The following is a 17,557-nucleotide window of genomic DNA, read 5'->3' as shown; positions in this document are numbered from 1 at the left end:
TCAGAAGTGAAGAGTGTCCCTATATAAGGGGCTGCAAAGAGCAGGCTGACATTTACCTGCTACAGGACCTGCAAGCCCAACGTGGCCACGATGAGGTGCACACGTGTGTGGTCGTGTTTGCTCGTGTTGTGTGTTGCTGTTGTGCAAGCCAGACTGGGTAAGATGGATGTTAACCTCCATCAAATCTCTAAAAGAGATGGGCTACATTTCTTTGCTGCTTTGCCATCATCCCCTAGGTCACAACCACGTCGGCAGCATCTGCAGCACATGGGGCAGAGAACACTTCAGGACGTTTGACGGCGATGTCTACCAGTTCCCCGGTTTGTGCGAGTACAACCTGGTCTCCGACTGCCACGAGTCCTTCCAGGAGTTCTCAGTGCACATCAGGAGGAAAGTTCTGAACGGGAACCCGACTGTCAGTCACGTGGTGGTCTCCATCAACCAGCTTTCCTTCCGACTCTCCCCAAACCTGCTCACTGTCAACGGCATTCCGTGAGTGCCCGCCAGTTGCCGTGGCGATTAAGAATGTCTCTGATGGACATTCTAATCAAAGCATTCTCTCTTTCCTAGAGCCAAAATGCCATATTACAACTCAGGGGTCCAGGTGGAAAAAAATGCTGTTTACTTTAAGCTGCAGTCTAAAGTCGGAATTGTGGTCATGTGGAACGGCGAGGACGCCGTCATGGTAACAGATTCATCATTCAGAAATATGTCTGTGGGGAAAAAAAGAATCAAAAATGAGAAGCTCTTTTGTTCTGTCTTTGTGTCGTAGGTTGAACTGGACTCTGATTACACCAATCGCACTTGTGGCCTCTGTGGCGACTTCAATGGCATTTCTGTCCTCAATGAGTTCATTCAAAATGGTGGGAATCTTTTCCCGCTCTAGACTTTAAGGCCTCTTATTCCATTTATTGTCTCTGATGTTGGACCCTGTTTCCATAGATCGCAAAATCAGCGCCACTGAGTTTGGCAATAACCACAGGGTTCATCTCCCAAATGATGAGTGCGAGGACCCATATGAGGATGACGAAGAGTCCCAGGAGACTGAGACTCTGAAGGATTCCTGCAGGGAATTTGTGAGTTTATTTTGCGAAACCTTTTGGAAGCTTATCTTAACTCTGGCCTTTCCACACAACTCTGCTACCTGTCTTGTTTTCCCGCACTAGCAAACCAGCTGTGAGCAAATGCTGCGTTCCGAGTCCTGGAGCTCCTGCACCAGCCGGATCGACCCTGAAGCGTACATCCAGGCCTGCGCGCAGGACATGTGCGGCTGCACCAACACCAGTGACTTCTGCATCTGCAGCACACTGTCCGAGTTCTCTCGACAGTGTTCCCATGCTGGAGGACAGCCTCCCAACTGGAGGACATCCCAGTTCTGTGGTAAGGTTTTTTACTTTAAATCAGCTGTGACTGATTCAGGACATGACTGCATCTGTGAAAACGTCACCTGCTTCTTTGACCTAATGACTCATTCTTTCCCTCCACCAGCTAAACAATGTCCATACAACATGGTTTATGAAGAGAGCGGTTCACCTTGCGTGGACACGTGCACACACTTGGACACGAGTTCACTTTGTGAGGATCACAAAATGGATGGTTGCTTCTGTCCTCCTGGTTCGTGTCATTGAATAAAGTTATTTTTACTGCTAGTATTGTATTATTATTAGTAAGTGTGATCATAGTTTGCGTAAATTAACTGTGTCTACTTTAGGAACCGTGTATGATGACATTTCCATGAGAGGCTGTATCAATCAATCAGACTGTCAGTGTAAACACAGTAAAATATACAACCCTGGGGAGGTGTTCCGACGGGACACAGAGGAATGGTAGGCCGGATTCCTTTTTCTAATATCAACACTGCCTTCAGTTATTTTATTCATTTGATTTATTTTGGCGATTTCAGTATGTGTTTGGATGGCTCGTGGGCTTGTAAGAGCCTTCAGAAACCCTCTACATGCGCTGTTGGAGAGGGCTCGCACGTAACGACCTTTGATGGGAAAACTTACACCTTCCACGGAGATTGTTACTACACTCTTGCAAAAGTGGAAAGCAAGGTAAAGACGCTTTTGCTTGAGGATTTGTTTTTATAAAGAAAATGCACGAGTGACAGCATGTCATCACTTCAGGATGCTGCAAGTCCAAAGTTTACCATCCTGGTTCAGCTGGTACCCTGTGCCAATCAGAAATTTGACACGTGTCTTAAGACCGTCAAAATCATCCTGAACAACGACAGGAACAATGTGAGTGAAGACCAAATCGCCAAGACTGGAGTCACAGCCAGACTGCCGATGAGCTAACGTCAGCTGTTTTTGTCCAGGTGTTAATGTTCACCTCTGACGGTGTAGTCAAGCAGAACATGCAGACGGTGACTTTGCCATACCGCTCAGGTGGGTAAGAAACTCTGCTGGGAACATTGCTGCCACGCTTCACCCTGTGACATTAAGGAATTATGGTTTTTATTAGGTGATATCAGCATATTCCATGCATCGTCTTTCCACATTATTCTCCAAACCACCTTTGGACTGCAAATTCAGGTCCAACACGTCCCTCTCATGCAAATTTACGTCAGCCTGGACCAGAACTACAGAACAAAGACGCGTGGTGAGTGTCGGGCGGCTGCTCTGAATCACCGAAACATTAAGGCCCAGCTCCATGGACTGATATCTGTCTCCTTCAGGACTTTGTGGAAACTACAACATGATCCTGTCTGATGACATGACAACTCCTCAGGGCATCGTGGAAGGAACGGCAGCAACTTTTTGTAACTCTTGGAAAACTAGCCTGGCGTGCAAGGACAGAACGGAAAGGCTAGATGACCCCTGTTCTCTTAGCGTGGAGAATGGTAGAACAGACCGCGCGACTATTACCACAGGCAAGCCTCCTTTTGTTTGTCTTTAACATTTTTTCATTGTTGTATAGAAAATTATGCCAAACACTGGTGCGATTTATTGCTGAGACAATCCGGCCCATTTGCAAACTGCAGCTCGCTGGTGGATCCTGATTCATACTACAAGGTACGGCGTAAACTATCTGTTTCGCCAACGTTTATCCAGCATTGATGCGATCGTGATTCATTAAGACTATTTCCTGTCCTCTGCAGCGCTGCCTTTATGCCAGCTGTAACTGTGAGAAGAGCGAGGCGTGCCTGTGTGCCGTCTTCTCCTCCTACGCGAGAGCTTGTGCATCAAATGGAGTCTTCTTGACAAACTGGAGGGAGGACGTGTGTGGTAGGCCTTTAGTTTAACTTTAAAGAAATCACACAGCAAAAAACTGATGTGTAACCACAGCCCAACTGCTCACACAACAGAAAAATACACGCAGAGCTGCCCTGCATCTCAGACGTTCTCGTACAAACATCAGCGATGCCAGCTGACGTGCAGGTCGCTGGGCTCAAACCAGCAGAGTTGCATGTCGGACTTCCTACCTGTGGATGGTTGCTCGTGTGCTGAGGGTCTCTATCTGAATGAAAATGGCATGTGTGTTCCCATGGCCAAATGTTCCTGCTTCTACAATGACGCCTATATTAAGCCAGGAAAGTCCATCAGCATCAATGATGAGCACTGGTGAGTGGATGATATAAAACCTAGTGAAAATTTAAAGATGAATTTTACGATAATGATGTTTTCAATACATCTAACATTTGCTAGCGTGTGCAACAACGGAATTCTTCATTGCCGTTCTTGGAGAGCCCGCATGTCATGTAAGAGTTCCCCCTCTTTTGTTCTTGTGTTTAAACCTGTTGTTTTTACAACCCTGACTGAATTTAACACTTAGAGTCCACGTTGACTATAAAACAAAGCTGTTTCTTCTTGTGTTACAGCGTGTCGTTCTCCAAAAGTGTACTTCAACTGCTCCACCGCAGGGGCAGGGGAGCTTGGACTGCAGTGCGCTCGGACATGTATGAATCTGGACGCCGATGATTGTGTAAGCTGCAGTTTTTCCAAGGAGTTTAATTCAGTGTTTACTGTCCAAATGTAAAAGTAAAGAACACATTAACGTGTGTATTGTTTTCTGTGACTCCGTAACTTCGATATGTCCGTCTTCTCAGGACTCGATGGAGTGTGAGTCTGGCTGCCGGTGTCCAACTGGCCTTCTTGATGACGGCAAAGGTTCCTGTGTAAAAGAAAGTGACTGTACATGTCAGCATGATGGACATCTTTATGCCCCAGGATCGAAAATTAACAATGAATGCAACACTTGGTATGTACTTTCAAATGCACACCGTGTGCATGTATGCACAGTTTTGTTGATTAAAATATTCAAAAGGCTATATTCTCATCCATCTTTGATCTTTTTAGCACCTGCAAAAGCGGAACCTGGGAGTGCACAAAGATAAAATGTCCTGGAACTTGCATTATTTATGGGAGTGGCCACTACAGCACATATGATAAAATCACATATGGCTTTCGAGGAGACTGTGCTTACGTTGCTGTCAAGGTAAACAATGTCAAACAGTATGCATTACAAACTATCCCGTCACCTGTTTACTCCTCTCTGGTCGGTAGCAGTAAAATAAAACCCATCTCAACACTGTCACCGATGGCTTCCACGTCTACAGTGTTTTAGACGTGTATGTTGTGATAAACATTGATTATCCTTTTTTTATATAAGTATAAATGCTTCTCTATTTCTCATTTAAGAACAAATGTGACAATAGCACTGTGGAGAACACCTTTGGAGTTATAACAGAGAACGTACCATGTGGGTCTACAGGCACAACGTGCTCTAAGACTGTCAGGGTCCAGCTGGGAGTGAGTGCAAAAGATGTGTCATGCACCAATCTGCACTTCTGTGTGTTCTGTACACTGCAAAAACAAGCCCAACAACTACATTTCTTTCATATTAGAGAATGGAAGTGAAACTGTCGAAGGGTAAATATGAGGAAGAGGACCTTGGACACGGCCCTTGGATTGACTACAAAATAAGAACAGTGGGCCTGTACCTGGTGATTGACTCCTCTATCGGACTGGCAGTGATGTGGGATCGCAAAACAGCCGTCCGAATCCTCCTGCAACCACAGCATAGCGTGAGTACCAGGAATGAGTGAAATCTCTCAACAGTTCAGACGTTGAGGGGATGGCACAGCAGTAGAGGTTGGCATCATTAAAGTGGCTGACCTTCCTTGTTGACAGGGAAAGGTTTGTGGCCTGTGTGGAGATTTTAATGGTGATGGACAGAATGATTTCACCACCCAAGGTGGGTTGGTAGTGAACAGTGTGTTAGAATTTGCTAACAGCTGGAAAGCGATGAGCACCTGCCCAGATGCAGGAGTCAATGCGGACCCATGCGTGTCAGCATCCAATCGCCAACCCTGGGCAAAAATGATGTGCAGCATCATTACAGGAGAAACTTTCAGGAGCTGCCACAATACGGTAACTAGTTTCTAATTTGATGTGATTTCACACCATGAATGCCTGGAATTATTAAAGCAGTGGATACAATTTGTTTAAACAGGTAGCGTATCAACCATTTTATGAAAACTGCGTGAAAGACTCATGTGCGTGTGACACTGGAGGTGACTGCGAGTGTTTCTGCACGGCAGTAGCAGCTTATGCTCAGGCGTGCAACGAGGCAGGTGTCTGTATTGCATGGCGAACTCCGGAAATCTGTCGTAAGTCAACAGTTTCATCCTGGCTTTAAACCTGGTTTGCTCCCAAGAGAAGATTATTATTTTCCATGTCCTTATGTCAAACAGACATTATGACTCACAACATATTACACTTTGTGTCTTTTTCTTGCAGCTGTGTATTGCGATTATTACAACCGCCCAGAAGAATGCCAGTGGCACTACCAACCGTGTCACACACCATGCTACAAGACCTGTTTAAACCCTGAAGGAACCTGCACCAACCCTATACCCAGCCTTGAAGGTAAGCTGCAAAACAAGAGAAGCTTTGAGGGTCACACCCAAGTTCTAATGCAATGTAAATAATAATTCCTGTTGTTATTTACTTGATCTTTGATATCAATTCAATTTAAACAGGATGTTACCCCATATGTCCAGAAGATAAGCCTATATTTGATGAAGCAACCCAAATGTGTGTGGAAGAATGTCCCACATTTTCAACATCCAGTACTACAACTGGACCTACAACTACAACTGGACCACTAACGACAAGCACTGCAATAACGTCAACTATATATACGACTACAATGAAGTCAACGCATACAACCCCATGGTCTACTACAAAAATTGTACACACTACTACATCAGAACCCGTAACGGCAACCTCAACAACAGAACATTCTACATCAACTGGACCCCCAAGTACAACAACAGCTGTAACTTCTGCAACCACCAAACCTCCTACTTCAACCCCACTAAGTAGCACAACTGGATCTCCCACAACAACTGGACCTCCTACTTCAACTGAAACACCCAGTTCAACCCCTACCACCACCACAACAACAACAACAGAACATTCTACATCAACTGGACCCCCAAGTACAACAACATCTGAAACTACACCGTGTATTCCAACATGTGAATGGACAGAGTGGTATAATGTGCATGACCCAGTTGTGGATAAAAATGACTGGGAAACATATGAAAATATCACAAACAGTGGGATACAAATATGCAAAGATCCCATGGAAATTGATTGTAGGTCTTCAGCTTATCCTGACATGAACTTTGAGGATTTTCTACTTGAAACCAAACAAAATGTTATTTGTGATTTGGGAATTGGTTTATATTGTAAAAAGGAGGAACAGCGTATCCGCAAGTGTCTGGACTATAAGATCAAAGTATGTTGTAGAGTAGTTACATGTGAATCCACAACCCATCCAACAATAACTGTGCCAACATCGACAACAGCAATATCCACAATATCAAGTTCTCCAACTACCACTAAACCCCCAAGTACAACAACAGCTGTAACTTCTGCAACCACCAAACCTCCTACTTCAACCCCACTAAGTAGCACAACTGGATCTCCCACAACAACAGGACCTCCTACTTCAACTGAAACACCCAGTTCAACCCCTACCACCACCACCACCACCACCACCACAACAACAACAACAACAGAACATTCTACATCAACTGGACCCCCAAGTACAACGACAGCTGTAACTTCTGCAACCACCAAACCTCCTACTTCAACCCCACTAAGTAGCACAACTGGATCTCCCACAACAACAGGACCTCCTACTTCAACTGAAACACCCAGTTCAACCCCTACCACCACCACCACCACCACCACCACAACAACAACAGAAGGTTCTACATCAACTGGACCCCCAAGTACAACAACATCTGTAACTTCTGCAACCACCAAACCTACTACTTCACCCCCACTAAGTAGCACAACTGGATCTCCCACAACAACTGGACCTCCTACTTCAACTGAAACACCCAGTTCAACCCCTACCACCACCACAACAACAACAACAGAACATTCTACATCAACTGGACCCCCAAGTACAACAACATCTGAAACTACACCGTGTATTCCAACATGTGAATGGACAGAGTGGTATAATGTGCATGACCCAGTTGTGGATAAAAATGACTGGGAAACATATGAAAATATCACAAACAGTGGGATACAAATATGCAAAGATCCCATGGAAATTGATTGTAGGTCTTCAGCTTATCCTGACATGAACTTTGAGGATTTTCTACTTGAAACCAAACAAAATGTTATTTGTGATTTGGGAATTGGTTTATATTGTAAAAAGGAGGAACAGCGTATCCGCAAGTGTCTGGACTATAAGATCAAAGTATGTTGTAGAGTAGTTACATGTGGATCCACAACCCATCCAACAATAACTGTGCCAACATCGACAACAGCAATATCCACAATATCAAGTTCTCCAACTACCACTAAACCCCCAAGTACAACAACAGCTGTAACTTCTGCAACCACCAAACCTCCTACTTCAACCCCACTAAGTAGCACAACTGGATCTCCCACAACAACAGGACCTCCTACTTCAACTGAAACACCCAGTTCAACCCCTACCACCACCACCACCACCACCACAACAACAACAACAACAGAACATTCTACATCAACTGGACCCCCAAGTACAACGACAGCTGTAACTTCTTCAACCACCAAACCTCCTACTTCAACCCCACTAAGTAGCACAACTGGATCTCCCACAACAACTGGACCTCCTACTTCAACTGAAACACCCAGTTCAACCCCTACCACCACCACCACCACCACCACCACAACAACAACAGAAGGTTCTACATCAACTGGACCCCCAAGTACAACAACATCTGTAACTTCTGCAACCACCAAACCTACTACTTCACCCCCACTAAGTAGCACAACTGGATCTCCCACAACAACAGGACCTCCTACTTCAACTGAAACACCCAGTTCAACCCCTACCACCACCACAACAACAACAACAGAACATTCTACATCAACTGGACCCCCAAGTACAACAACATCTGAAACTACACCGTGTATTCCAACATGTGAATGGACAGAGTGGTATAATGTGCATGACCCAGTTGTGGATAAAAATGACTGGGAAACATATGAAAATATCACAAACAGTGGGATACAAATATGCAAAGATCCCATGGAAATTGATTGTAGGTCTTCAGCTTATCCTGACATGAACTTTGAGGATTTTCTACTTGAAACCAAACAAAATGTTATTTGTGATTTGGGAATTGGTTTATATTGTAAAAAGGAGGAACAGCGTATCCGCAAGTGTCTGGACTATAAGATCAAAGTATGTTGTAGAGTAGTTACATGTGGATCCACAACCCATCCAACAATAACTGTGCCAACATCGACAACAGCAATATCCACAATATCAAGTTCTCCAACTACCACTAAACCCCCAAGTACAACAACAGCTGTAACTTCTGCAACCACCAAACCTCCTACTTCAACCCCACTAAGTAGCACAACTGGATCTCCCACAACAACAGGACCTCCTACTTCAACTGAAACACCCAGTTCAAACCCCTACCACCACCACCACCACAACAACAACAACAACAGAAGGTTCTACATCAACTGGACCCCCAAGTACAACAACAGCTGTAACTTCTGCAACCACCAGACCTACTACTTCAACCCCACTAAGTAGCACAACTGGATCTCCCACAACAACAGGACCTCCTACTTCAACTGAAACACCCAGTTCAACCCCTACCACCACCACCACCACAACAACAACAACAACAACAGAAGGTTCTACATCAACTGGACCCCCAAGTACAACAACAGCTGTAACTTCTGCAACCACCAAACCTCCTACTTCAACCCCACTAAGTAGCACAACTGGATCTCCCACAACAACAGGACCTCCTACTTCAACTGAAACACCCAGTTCAACCCCTACCACCACCACCACCACCACAACAACAACAACAACAACAGAACATTCTACATCAACTGGACCCCCAAGTACAACAACAGCTGTAACTTCTGCAACCACCAAACCTCCTACTTCAACCCCACTAAGTAGCACAACTGGATCTCCCACAACAACAGGACCTCCTACTTCAACTGAAACACCCAGTTCAACCCCTACCACCACCACCACCACAACAACAACAACAACAGAAGGTTCTACATCAACTGGACCCCCAAGTACAACAACAGCTGTAACTTCTGCAACCACCAGACCTACTACTTCAACCCCACTAAGTAGCACAACTGGATCTCCCACAACAACAGGACCTCCTACTTCAACTGAAACACCCAGTTCAACCCCTACCACCACCACCACCACAACAACAACAACAACAACAACAACAACAGAAGGTTCTACATCAACTGGACCCCCAAGTACAACAACAGCTGTAACTTCTGCAACCACCAAACCTCCTACTTCAACCCCACTAAGTAGCACAACTGGATCTCCCACAACAACTGGACCTCCTACTTCAACTGAAACACCCAGTTCAACCCCTACCACCACCACCACCACAACAGCAACAACAACAACAACAACAGAACGTTCTACATCAACAGCAATATCCACAATATCAAGTTCTCCAACTACCACTAAACCACCAAGTACAACATCAAGGTTGACAACAACTTCATTCACACTTAAAACTGGCACCGCATCTACGGTCACACCAAAACATCTTGTTACCGACACAACAAGTTTGACAACAACAGCCCATAGTACCACAACAACAACAACAGAACATTCTACATCAACTGGACCCCCGAGTACAACAACAGCTGTAACTTCTGCAACCACCAAAACTCCAACTTCAACCCCACTAAGTAGCACAACTGGATCTCCCACAACAACAGGACCTCCTACTTCAACTGAAACACCCAGTTCAACCCCTACCACCACCACCACCACAACAGCAACAACAACAACAACAACAGAACGTTCTACATCAACTGGACCCCCAAGTACAACAACAGCTGTAACTTCTGCAACCACCAGACCTACTACTTCAACCCCACTAAGTAGCACAACTGGATCTCCCACAACAACTGGACCTCCTACTTCAACTGAAACACCCAGTTCAACCCCTACCACCACCACCACAACAACAACAACAACAACAACAACAGAAGGTTCTACATCAACTGGACCCCCAAGTACAACAACAGCTGTAACTTCTTCAACCACCAAACCTCCTACTTCAACCCCACTAAGTAGCACAACTGGATCTCCCACAACAACTGGACCTCCTACTTCAACTGAAACACCCAGTTCAACCCCTACCACCACCACCACAACAACAACAACAGAACGTTCTACATCAACTGGACCCCCAAGTACAACAACAGCTGTAACTTCTGCAACCACCAGACCTACTACTTCAACCCCACTAAGTAGCACAACTGGATCTCCCACAACAACTGGACCTCCTACTTCAACTGAAACACCCAGTTCAACCCCTACCACCACCACCACAACAACAACAACAACAACAACAACAGAAGGTTCTACATCAACTGGACCCCCAAGTACAACAACAGCTGTAACTTCTGCGACCACCAAACCTCCTACTTCAACTCCACTAAGTAGCACAACTGGATCTCCCACAACAACTGGACCTCCTACTTCAACTGAAACACCCAGTTCAACCCCTACCACCACCACCACCACAACAACAACAGAACATTCTACATCAACTGGACCCCCAAGTACAACAACAGCTGTAACTTCTGTGACCACCAAACCTCCTACTTCAACCCCACTAAGTAGCACAACTGGATCTCCCACAACAACTGGACCTCCTACTTCAACTGAAACACCCAGTTCAACCCCTACCACCACCACCACAACAACAACAACAACAACAACAACAGAACATTCTACATCAACTGGACCCCCAAGTACAACAACAGCTGTAACTTCTGCAACCACCAAACCACCAACTTCAACCCCACTAAGTAGCACAACTGGATCTCCCACAACAACTGGACCTCCTACTTCAACTGAAACACCCAGTTCAACCCCTACCACCACCACCACAACAGCAACAACAACAACAACAGAACGTTCTACATCAACTGGACCCCCAAGTACAACAACAGCTGTAACTTCTGCAACCACCAAACCTCCTACTTCAACCCCACTAAGTAGCACAACTGGATCTCCCACAACAACTGGACCTCCTACTTCAACTGAAACACCCAGTTCAACCCCTACCACCACCACAACAACAACAACAACAACAAAAAGTTCTACATCAACTGGACCCCCAAGTACAACAACAGCTGTAACTTCTGCAACCACCAAACCTCCTACTTCAACCCCACTAAGTAGCACAACTGGATCTCCCACAACAACTGGACCTCCTACTTCAACTGAAACACCCAGTTCAACCCCTACCACCACCACCACAACAACAACAACAACAACAACAGAACGTTCTACATCAACTGGACCCCCAAGTACAACAACAGCTGTAACTTCTGCAACCACCAAACCTCCTACTTCAACCCCACTAAGTAGCACAACTGGATCTCCCACAACAACTGGACCTCCTACTTCAACTGAAACACCCAGTTCAACCCCTACCACCACCACCACAACAACAACAACAACAACAGAAGGTTCTACATCAACTGGACCCCCAAGTACAACAACAGCTGTAACTTCTGCAACCACCAAACCTCCTACTTCAACCCCACTAAGTAGCACAACTGGATCTCCCACAACAACTGGACCTCCTACTTCAACTGAAACACCCAGTTCAACCCCTACCACCACCACCACAACAACAACAACAGAACATTCTACATCAACTGGACCCCCAAGTACAACAACAGCTGTAACTTCTGCGACCACCAAACCTCCTACTTCAACTCCACTAAGTAGCACAACTGGATCTCCCACAACAACTGGACCTCCTACTTCAACTGAAACACCCAGTTCAACCCCTACCACCACCACCACAACAACAACAACAGAACATTCTACATCAACTGGACCCCCAAGTACAACAACAGCTGTAACTTCTGTGACCACCAAACCTCCTACTTCAACCCCACTAAGTAGCACAACTGGATCTCCCACAACAACTGGACCTCCCACTTCAACTGAAACACCCAGTTCAACCCCTACCACCACCACCACAACAACAACAACAACAACAACAACAACAACAGAACATTCTACATCAACTGGACCCCCAAGTACAACAACAGCTGTAACTTCTGCAACCACCAAACCTCCAACTTCAACCCCACTAAGTAGCACAACTGGATCTCCCACAACAACTGGACCTCCTACTTCAACTGAAACACCCAGTTCAACCCCTACCACCACCACCACAACAGCAACAACAACAACAACAACAGAACGTTCTACATCAACTGGACCCCCAAGTACAACAACAGCTGTAACTTCTGCAACCACCAAACCTCCTACTTCAACCCCACTAAGTAGCACAACTGGATCTCCCACAACAACTGGACCTCCTACTTCAACTGAAACACCCAGTTCAACCCCTACCACCACCACCACAACAACAACAACAGAACATTCTACATCAACTGGACCCCCAAGTACAACAACAGCTGTAACTTCTGCGACCACCAAACCTCCTACTTCAACTCCACTAAGTAGCACAACTGGATCTCCCACAACAACTGGACCACCTACTTCAACTGAAACACCCAGTTCAACCCCTACCACCACCACCACCACCACAACAACAGAACATTCTACATCAACTGGACCCCCAAGTACAACAACAGCTGTAACTTCTGCAACCACCAAACCTCCTACTTCAACTCCACTAAGTAGCACAACTGGATCTCCCACAACAACTGGTCCTCCTACTTCAACTGAAACACCCAGTTCAACCCCTACCACCACAACAACAACAACAACAACAACAACAACAGAACGTTCTACATCAACTGGACCCCCAAGTACAACAACAGCTGTAACTTCTGCAACCACCAAACCTACTACTTCAACCCCGCTAAGTAGCACAACTGGATCTCCCACAACAACAGGACCTCCTACTTCAACTGAAACACCCAGTTCAACCCCTACCACCACCACAACAACAACAACAACAACAGAAGGTTCTACATCAACTGGACCCCCAAGTACAACAGTAATAACAAAAACATCGACAGGTGTGACTGTAACGGTGTCACCCACCCCCATTGTACCTGTTTGTCCTGATTGGGACGTAGTTGTAAGTATCTGTCTTTTTTTAAAATAATGAATCGTCTTTAACGATGGTTTTTTTACATGATCCTAATCTTACCTTCCTACTGTGACTCCATTTTCAATCAGCAAAATGAGACCTTTTTTCTGTGCAACTGCACCATGGCCAGATGCATCGAGAACAATACAATTGAAATAGTTCCATATGAATGTCCACCGCTTCAGAACATCACTTGTACTAATGGGAAGAAACCAGTTCTTGCGTACGATGAGTACAACTGCTGTCAACATTATGTTTGTGACTGTGAGTGTCTCTGTCATTAAATAACCTCCTCCTTCTTTATAGTTATAGTGTAGAATTTTAACTTTTTTGTCTCTTTTCAGGTGTATGTGAAGGCTGGGGTGACCCTCATTACATCACATTTGATGGGCTGTACTACAGTTATCAAGGAAACTGTACATATGTCTTGATGGAAGAGATTTCACCAAAACACAATTTAAAAATCTATATTGACAATGTCTTTTGCGATCCAACTGAGGACGTCTCCTGCCCACGATCCATAATTATATCATTTGCGTCACAGGTTATCACGCTCATAAATTATAACCTGACTGGACTTGTTGAGTTAGAGGTAAAAATCTTCGAAGAACTCACGTTAATAGACCATAATCCTAAAGGCTGATCATTTCACTCATTTATCGTTTATGTTTTTCTTTGTAGGCAATTCAAGATGGAGTCAAGTTGAAATTACCATATTCTCAACATGGTGTGAAGGTCTTGAATTCTGGCCTTAACCTGATTTTTGAGATCCCGCGTCTCAACGTAATCATTACGTTTGGAATCACCGGCTTTAGTGTCAACCTTCCTTATAACTACTTTGGCAGAAACACGCAGGGCCACTGTGGTAAAAACATCTCTCTACCATACCCATTTTTGTCGACCTTTCTTAAGCTACAGCGTTAATATCTAATTCTTCTCTCAGGAACATGCACCAACAACCAGGCTGATGACTGCATGCTGCCTGGAGGGAAGCTGGTAGAAAGTTGTGCCGTGATGGCCGACTACTGGCCCGCAAAACACATTTACCAACCTGAATGCCAGATTCCATCTGTTCCCCCCACCACTGGACCTGAACCCATACCTACCTCAACACCGTGCAACCCAGATTCTATATGTGACATGCTCAGGAGCAGGTATACATTAGCTTCCCTGTGCCACTAGCTGAACCAGAAGTCTGACAATCGGAAGGATCCAACTGCTGATTTCCTTTTCAGTGTCTTCGAGCCGTGCCATCCATTTGTCAATCCTGAGAATTTCTACTTAGGCTGCGTGTTTGATAGCTGCCACGTTTCCAACCCAGCAGTGGAGTGCACGAGTCTGCAGACTTATGCGGCTGCCTGTGCTCAAGTTGGCGTTTGCATCCACTGGAGGAACCACACCACAATTTGCGGTACTTTATTTTGCAGGTCTTTTTGCTGGTGTCGGTAAACACAAGCAGGAGTCAACGTTTTCACTTTTATCCTTTCACAGCCAGCAACTGCCCTTCAGACAAAGTTTATAAGCCTTGTGGCCCTTCAGAACAACCAACTTGTGAGGACAAGTAGGTGCCAGCAGATTCGATAATCAGTGAAGCACTAAAGATTCCTTGTTCGGTAGACAGCAGGTATCTTCTGTGATCTACAGAATATGAAAATAACTCTTTTCTCTTTTTTTTATGCAAGTCCTAATGAGCCATCCATGAATTTCACTACTGAGGGCTGCTTCTGTCCTGATGGCATGACACTCTTCAACAGAGAGTCTGGCGTGTGTGTTGACAAATGTGGTAAGACCTTTATTTTCAGTTCAATGGCTACACAAATTACGCGGCGTTCTTTGTGAATTTTCTCCAAAACTGCTCGTCCTGACAGGATGCCTGGACCCTGAGGGGATTCCTCGGGAGGTAAGGGGATTCTTTTGTCCACATTCATTTAAAACACAGCTTGGTTCTGGGAGAGACTAAGCTCCCCCTCTTGTGGTTTATTATTTCAGTTTAATGAGAAATTCGAGTACAAATGTCAAGACTGCATCTGTAAGGAGTCCACCAAGGCTGTGACGTGCAAGCCCAAAGCATGCCCGCCACCGGCAGTAACAAACTGCAGTGGTCCCGGATTTGTGCTCGTCAACCAAACGAATCCAGCAGACAACTGCTGTCCTGCCTTCCTGTGCCGTAAGACATGAAGTAGCGCTCCGTATTCGCCTTTAAGGCTGACATTGGCGACGGTTCCATTCTAGTTACTCTGTTTTGTCATCTTTAAAGAATGTCAGAGCAGCACTTGCCCGGTTATCAGCATGAAGTGTCCTGTTGGATATTTGCCGAGTTTTACTGTTCCTAATGGAAAATGCTGCCCAGAACTCATATGTGGTAAGCTCATTTATTCCCAGCTTGAATAACACAGTCTTTCCAACAACAAACCTTTCCTTTTTTTTTTAGAGCCCAAAAGAGTTTGTGTCCACAAAGATCTTGAGTACCAGGTAGATATAAAATATACATATATACAGCCCAACAAGGCTGCATAAATAACCACTAATGATTCTTCTTCTTTATTAGCCTGGGTCTTCAGTTCCTGTGATTGACTGTCAGGATTGTACCTGCACCAATTTGGTCGACCCTCATACTAATTTATTCAAGATAACTTGTGAGTTGCAGCAGTGTAATGAAAAGTGTGATGAGGTAAGAGAATCCTAATCAAACACTGCACAGTACACACTGTCGTGCGCGGATTTAACTCCTTCGTCCTCTCGCAGGGCTTTGAATACATGGAGCCTTCCTCAGATGAGTGCTGTGGAAAGTGTGTGCAGACTCACTGCATCCTCGATTTCAACGGTACCAAGGAGTTCTTGGTGGTAAGTTTTACCCTGTTTATTGGCCACAATTCTGCACACTCCCGTCTTTGAGTCCATAAATGTCCCCAATTCTCAGCAAGGACAATCCTGGTCACCTTCCAAGAGTAAGTGTGAGATACACACCTGTATTAAGACGGCCGGGACTCTAGCACCAGTCAGCTCGCAGATCATCTGCCCACCGTTCCAGGAGAGCAACTGTGACCCCGTAAGTATGGCCGTGCTTCAGCCAACATGCAGCTGACTCCAAAGTCATTCTTGTCCTCTTCCTTAGAACACAGTTCAGACCGCGGCGAACGGCTGCTGTAAGATTTGTGAGTATGACTCTTGATTTGCTGCTAGGTCACTTAGTCAGTTCAGTGAAAAGCTGATTGTGTCTCATTGTAACAAGGTGTGGAGAAGGAGAAGGCCTGTAAGATCGTACCCATGAAGACTAAGATCAAACGCAGGGAGTGTCAGTCACTCCAGGAGGTCGAGCTGCCGTACTGCGAAGGATCCTGCAACACATATACAAAGTATGGACACTCTTTCTGTATAGTTCTTTCCATTTTCAGCTTGATCGATTCATAACCCTGCTCTGTTCATTTTTTTAGGTACTCGGAATTAGCAGCTGCCATGGAGCATTCCTGCTCCTGCTGCAAAGAGACGCGCTCCAGCACTCGATCCGTCGACTTGCACTGCTTGCACGGGGACGTGATTCCTCACAATTACACCTACGTGGAGCAGTGCGGCTGTGACCGTGCACAGTGCTCCCAGTCCACCTTAAATGCACGCAAGAGACGGAGCTACAGGCTGGTGTGATTAACATGTGAGCGTGTTAACAGACTCAGCCTGTAGAGGTTTCATAATCTTCATCTTAATTCATCTATATTCATCAGTTCAAATAAAAGCATGCAGCTCCAGACTCATCTGTCAACTTTTACTTCGTTCCTGTACTTTTACGTCGGTCGCGCAGTCTGAAAAGATTAAATAAAAAACGAGAGCTCCTCCATGGGTCAACACGGTTAGAGACAACTTCCACAGGTGCACAGCATCTCTGTCCTGAAATATTGACTCAGGGAGAGCGAGTGATGCACGGCTGGATATATTTGC

At 45.4% G+C, this 17,557-nt stretch overlaps 1 protein-coding gene across 1 annotated transcript; it reads left to right on the top strand.

Moving 5' to 3' along the window:
• The first annotated feature begins 56 nt into the window (after positions 1 to 56).
• LOC115251085 (mucin-2-like) lies at positions 57 to 17,369 on the top strand. Its single transcript, XM_029842085.1, has 45 exons — positions 57 to 157; positions 237 to 492; positions 571 to 685; positions 773 to 863; positions 943 to 1,076; positions 1,167 to 1,380; positions 1,489 to 1,614; positions 1,712 to 1,826; positions 1,904 to 2,054; positions 2,127 to 2,240; positions 2,318 to 2,387; positions 2,464 to 2,601; positions 2,678 to 2,842; positions 2,920 to 3,014; positions 3,101 to 3,227; positions 3,308 to 3,563; positions 3,648 to 3,700; positions 3,821 to 3,924; positions 4,049 to 4,200; positions 4,299 to 4,437; positions 4,641 to 4,751; positions 4,847 to 5,026; positions 5,133 to 5,372; positions 5,455 to 5,611; positions 5,742 to 5,870; positions 5,984 to 6,324; positions 12,263 to 12,922; positions 13,448 to 13,612; positions 13,714 to 13,888; positions 13,969 to 14,204; positions 14,306 to 14,489; positions 14,568 to 14,778; positions 14,860 to 15,035; positions 15,116 to 15,185; positions 15,307 to 15,407; positions 15,493 to 15,524; positions 15,614 to 15,791; positions 15,882 to 15,986; positions 16,056 to 16,096; positions 16,173 to 16,295; positions 16,370 to 16,468; positions 16,545 to 16,673; positions 16,740 to 16,779; positions 16,857 to 16,980; positions 17,059 to 17,369. The coding sequence occupies exons 1-45, from the start codon at positions 91 to 93 to the stop codon at positions 17,264 to 17,266; spliced, it is 6,897 nt and encodes a 2,298-aa protein (XP_029697945.1). The 5' UTR covers positions 57 to 90; the 3' UTR covers positions 17,267 to 17,369.
• Positions 17,370 to 17,557: the final 188 nt, after the last annotated feature.

This window comes from Takifugu rubripes, chromosome 9, assembly GCF_901000725.2.
Source record: "Takifugu rubripes chromosome 9, fTakRub1.2, whole genome shotgun sequence".
In the NCBI taxonomy this organism is placed as follows: domain Eukaryota; kingdom Metazoa; phylum Chordata; class Actinopteri; order Tetraodontiformes; family Tetraodontidae; genus Takifugu; species Takifugu rubripes.
Note: the sequence above shows the minus strand (reverse complement) of the source record. Positions and strands in the feature narration are given on the sequence as shown.

Bases quoted from the DNA above. Each gene is read 5' to 3' on its own strand.
- LOC115251085 (XM_029842085.1), top strand. From the start codon at position 91: ATGAGGTGCACACGTGTGTGGTCGTGTTTGCTCGTGTTGTGTGTTGCT. The intron at 1,077-1,166 runs GTGAGTTTATTT...TTCCCGCACTAG, and splicing joins AGGATTCCTGCAGGGAATTT to CAAACCAGCTGTGAGCAAAT. The intron at 2,388-2,463 runs GTGGGTAAGAAA...GGTTTTTATTAG, and splicing joins GACTTTGCCATACCGCTCAG to GTGATATCAGCATATTCCAT.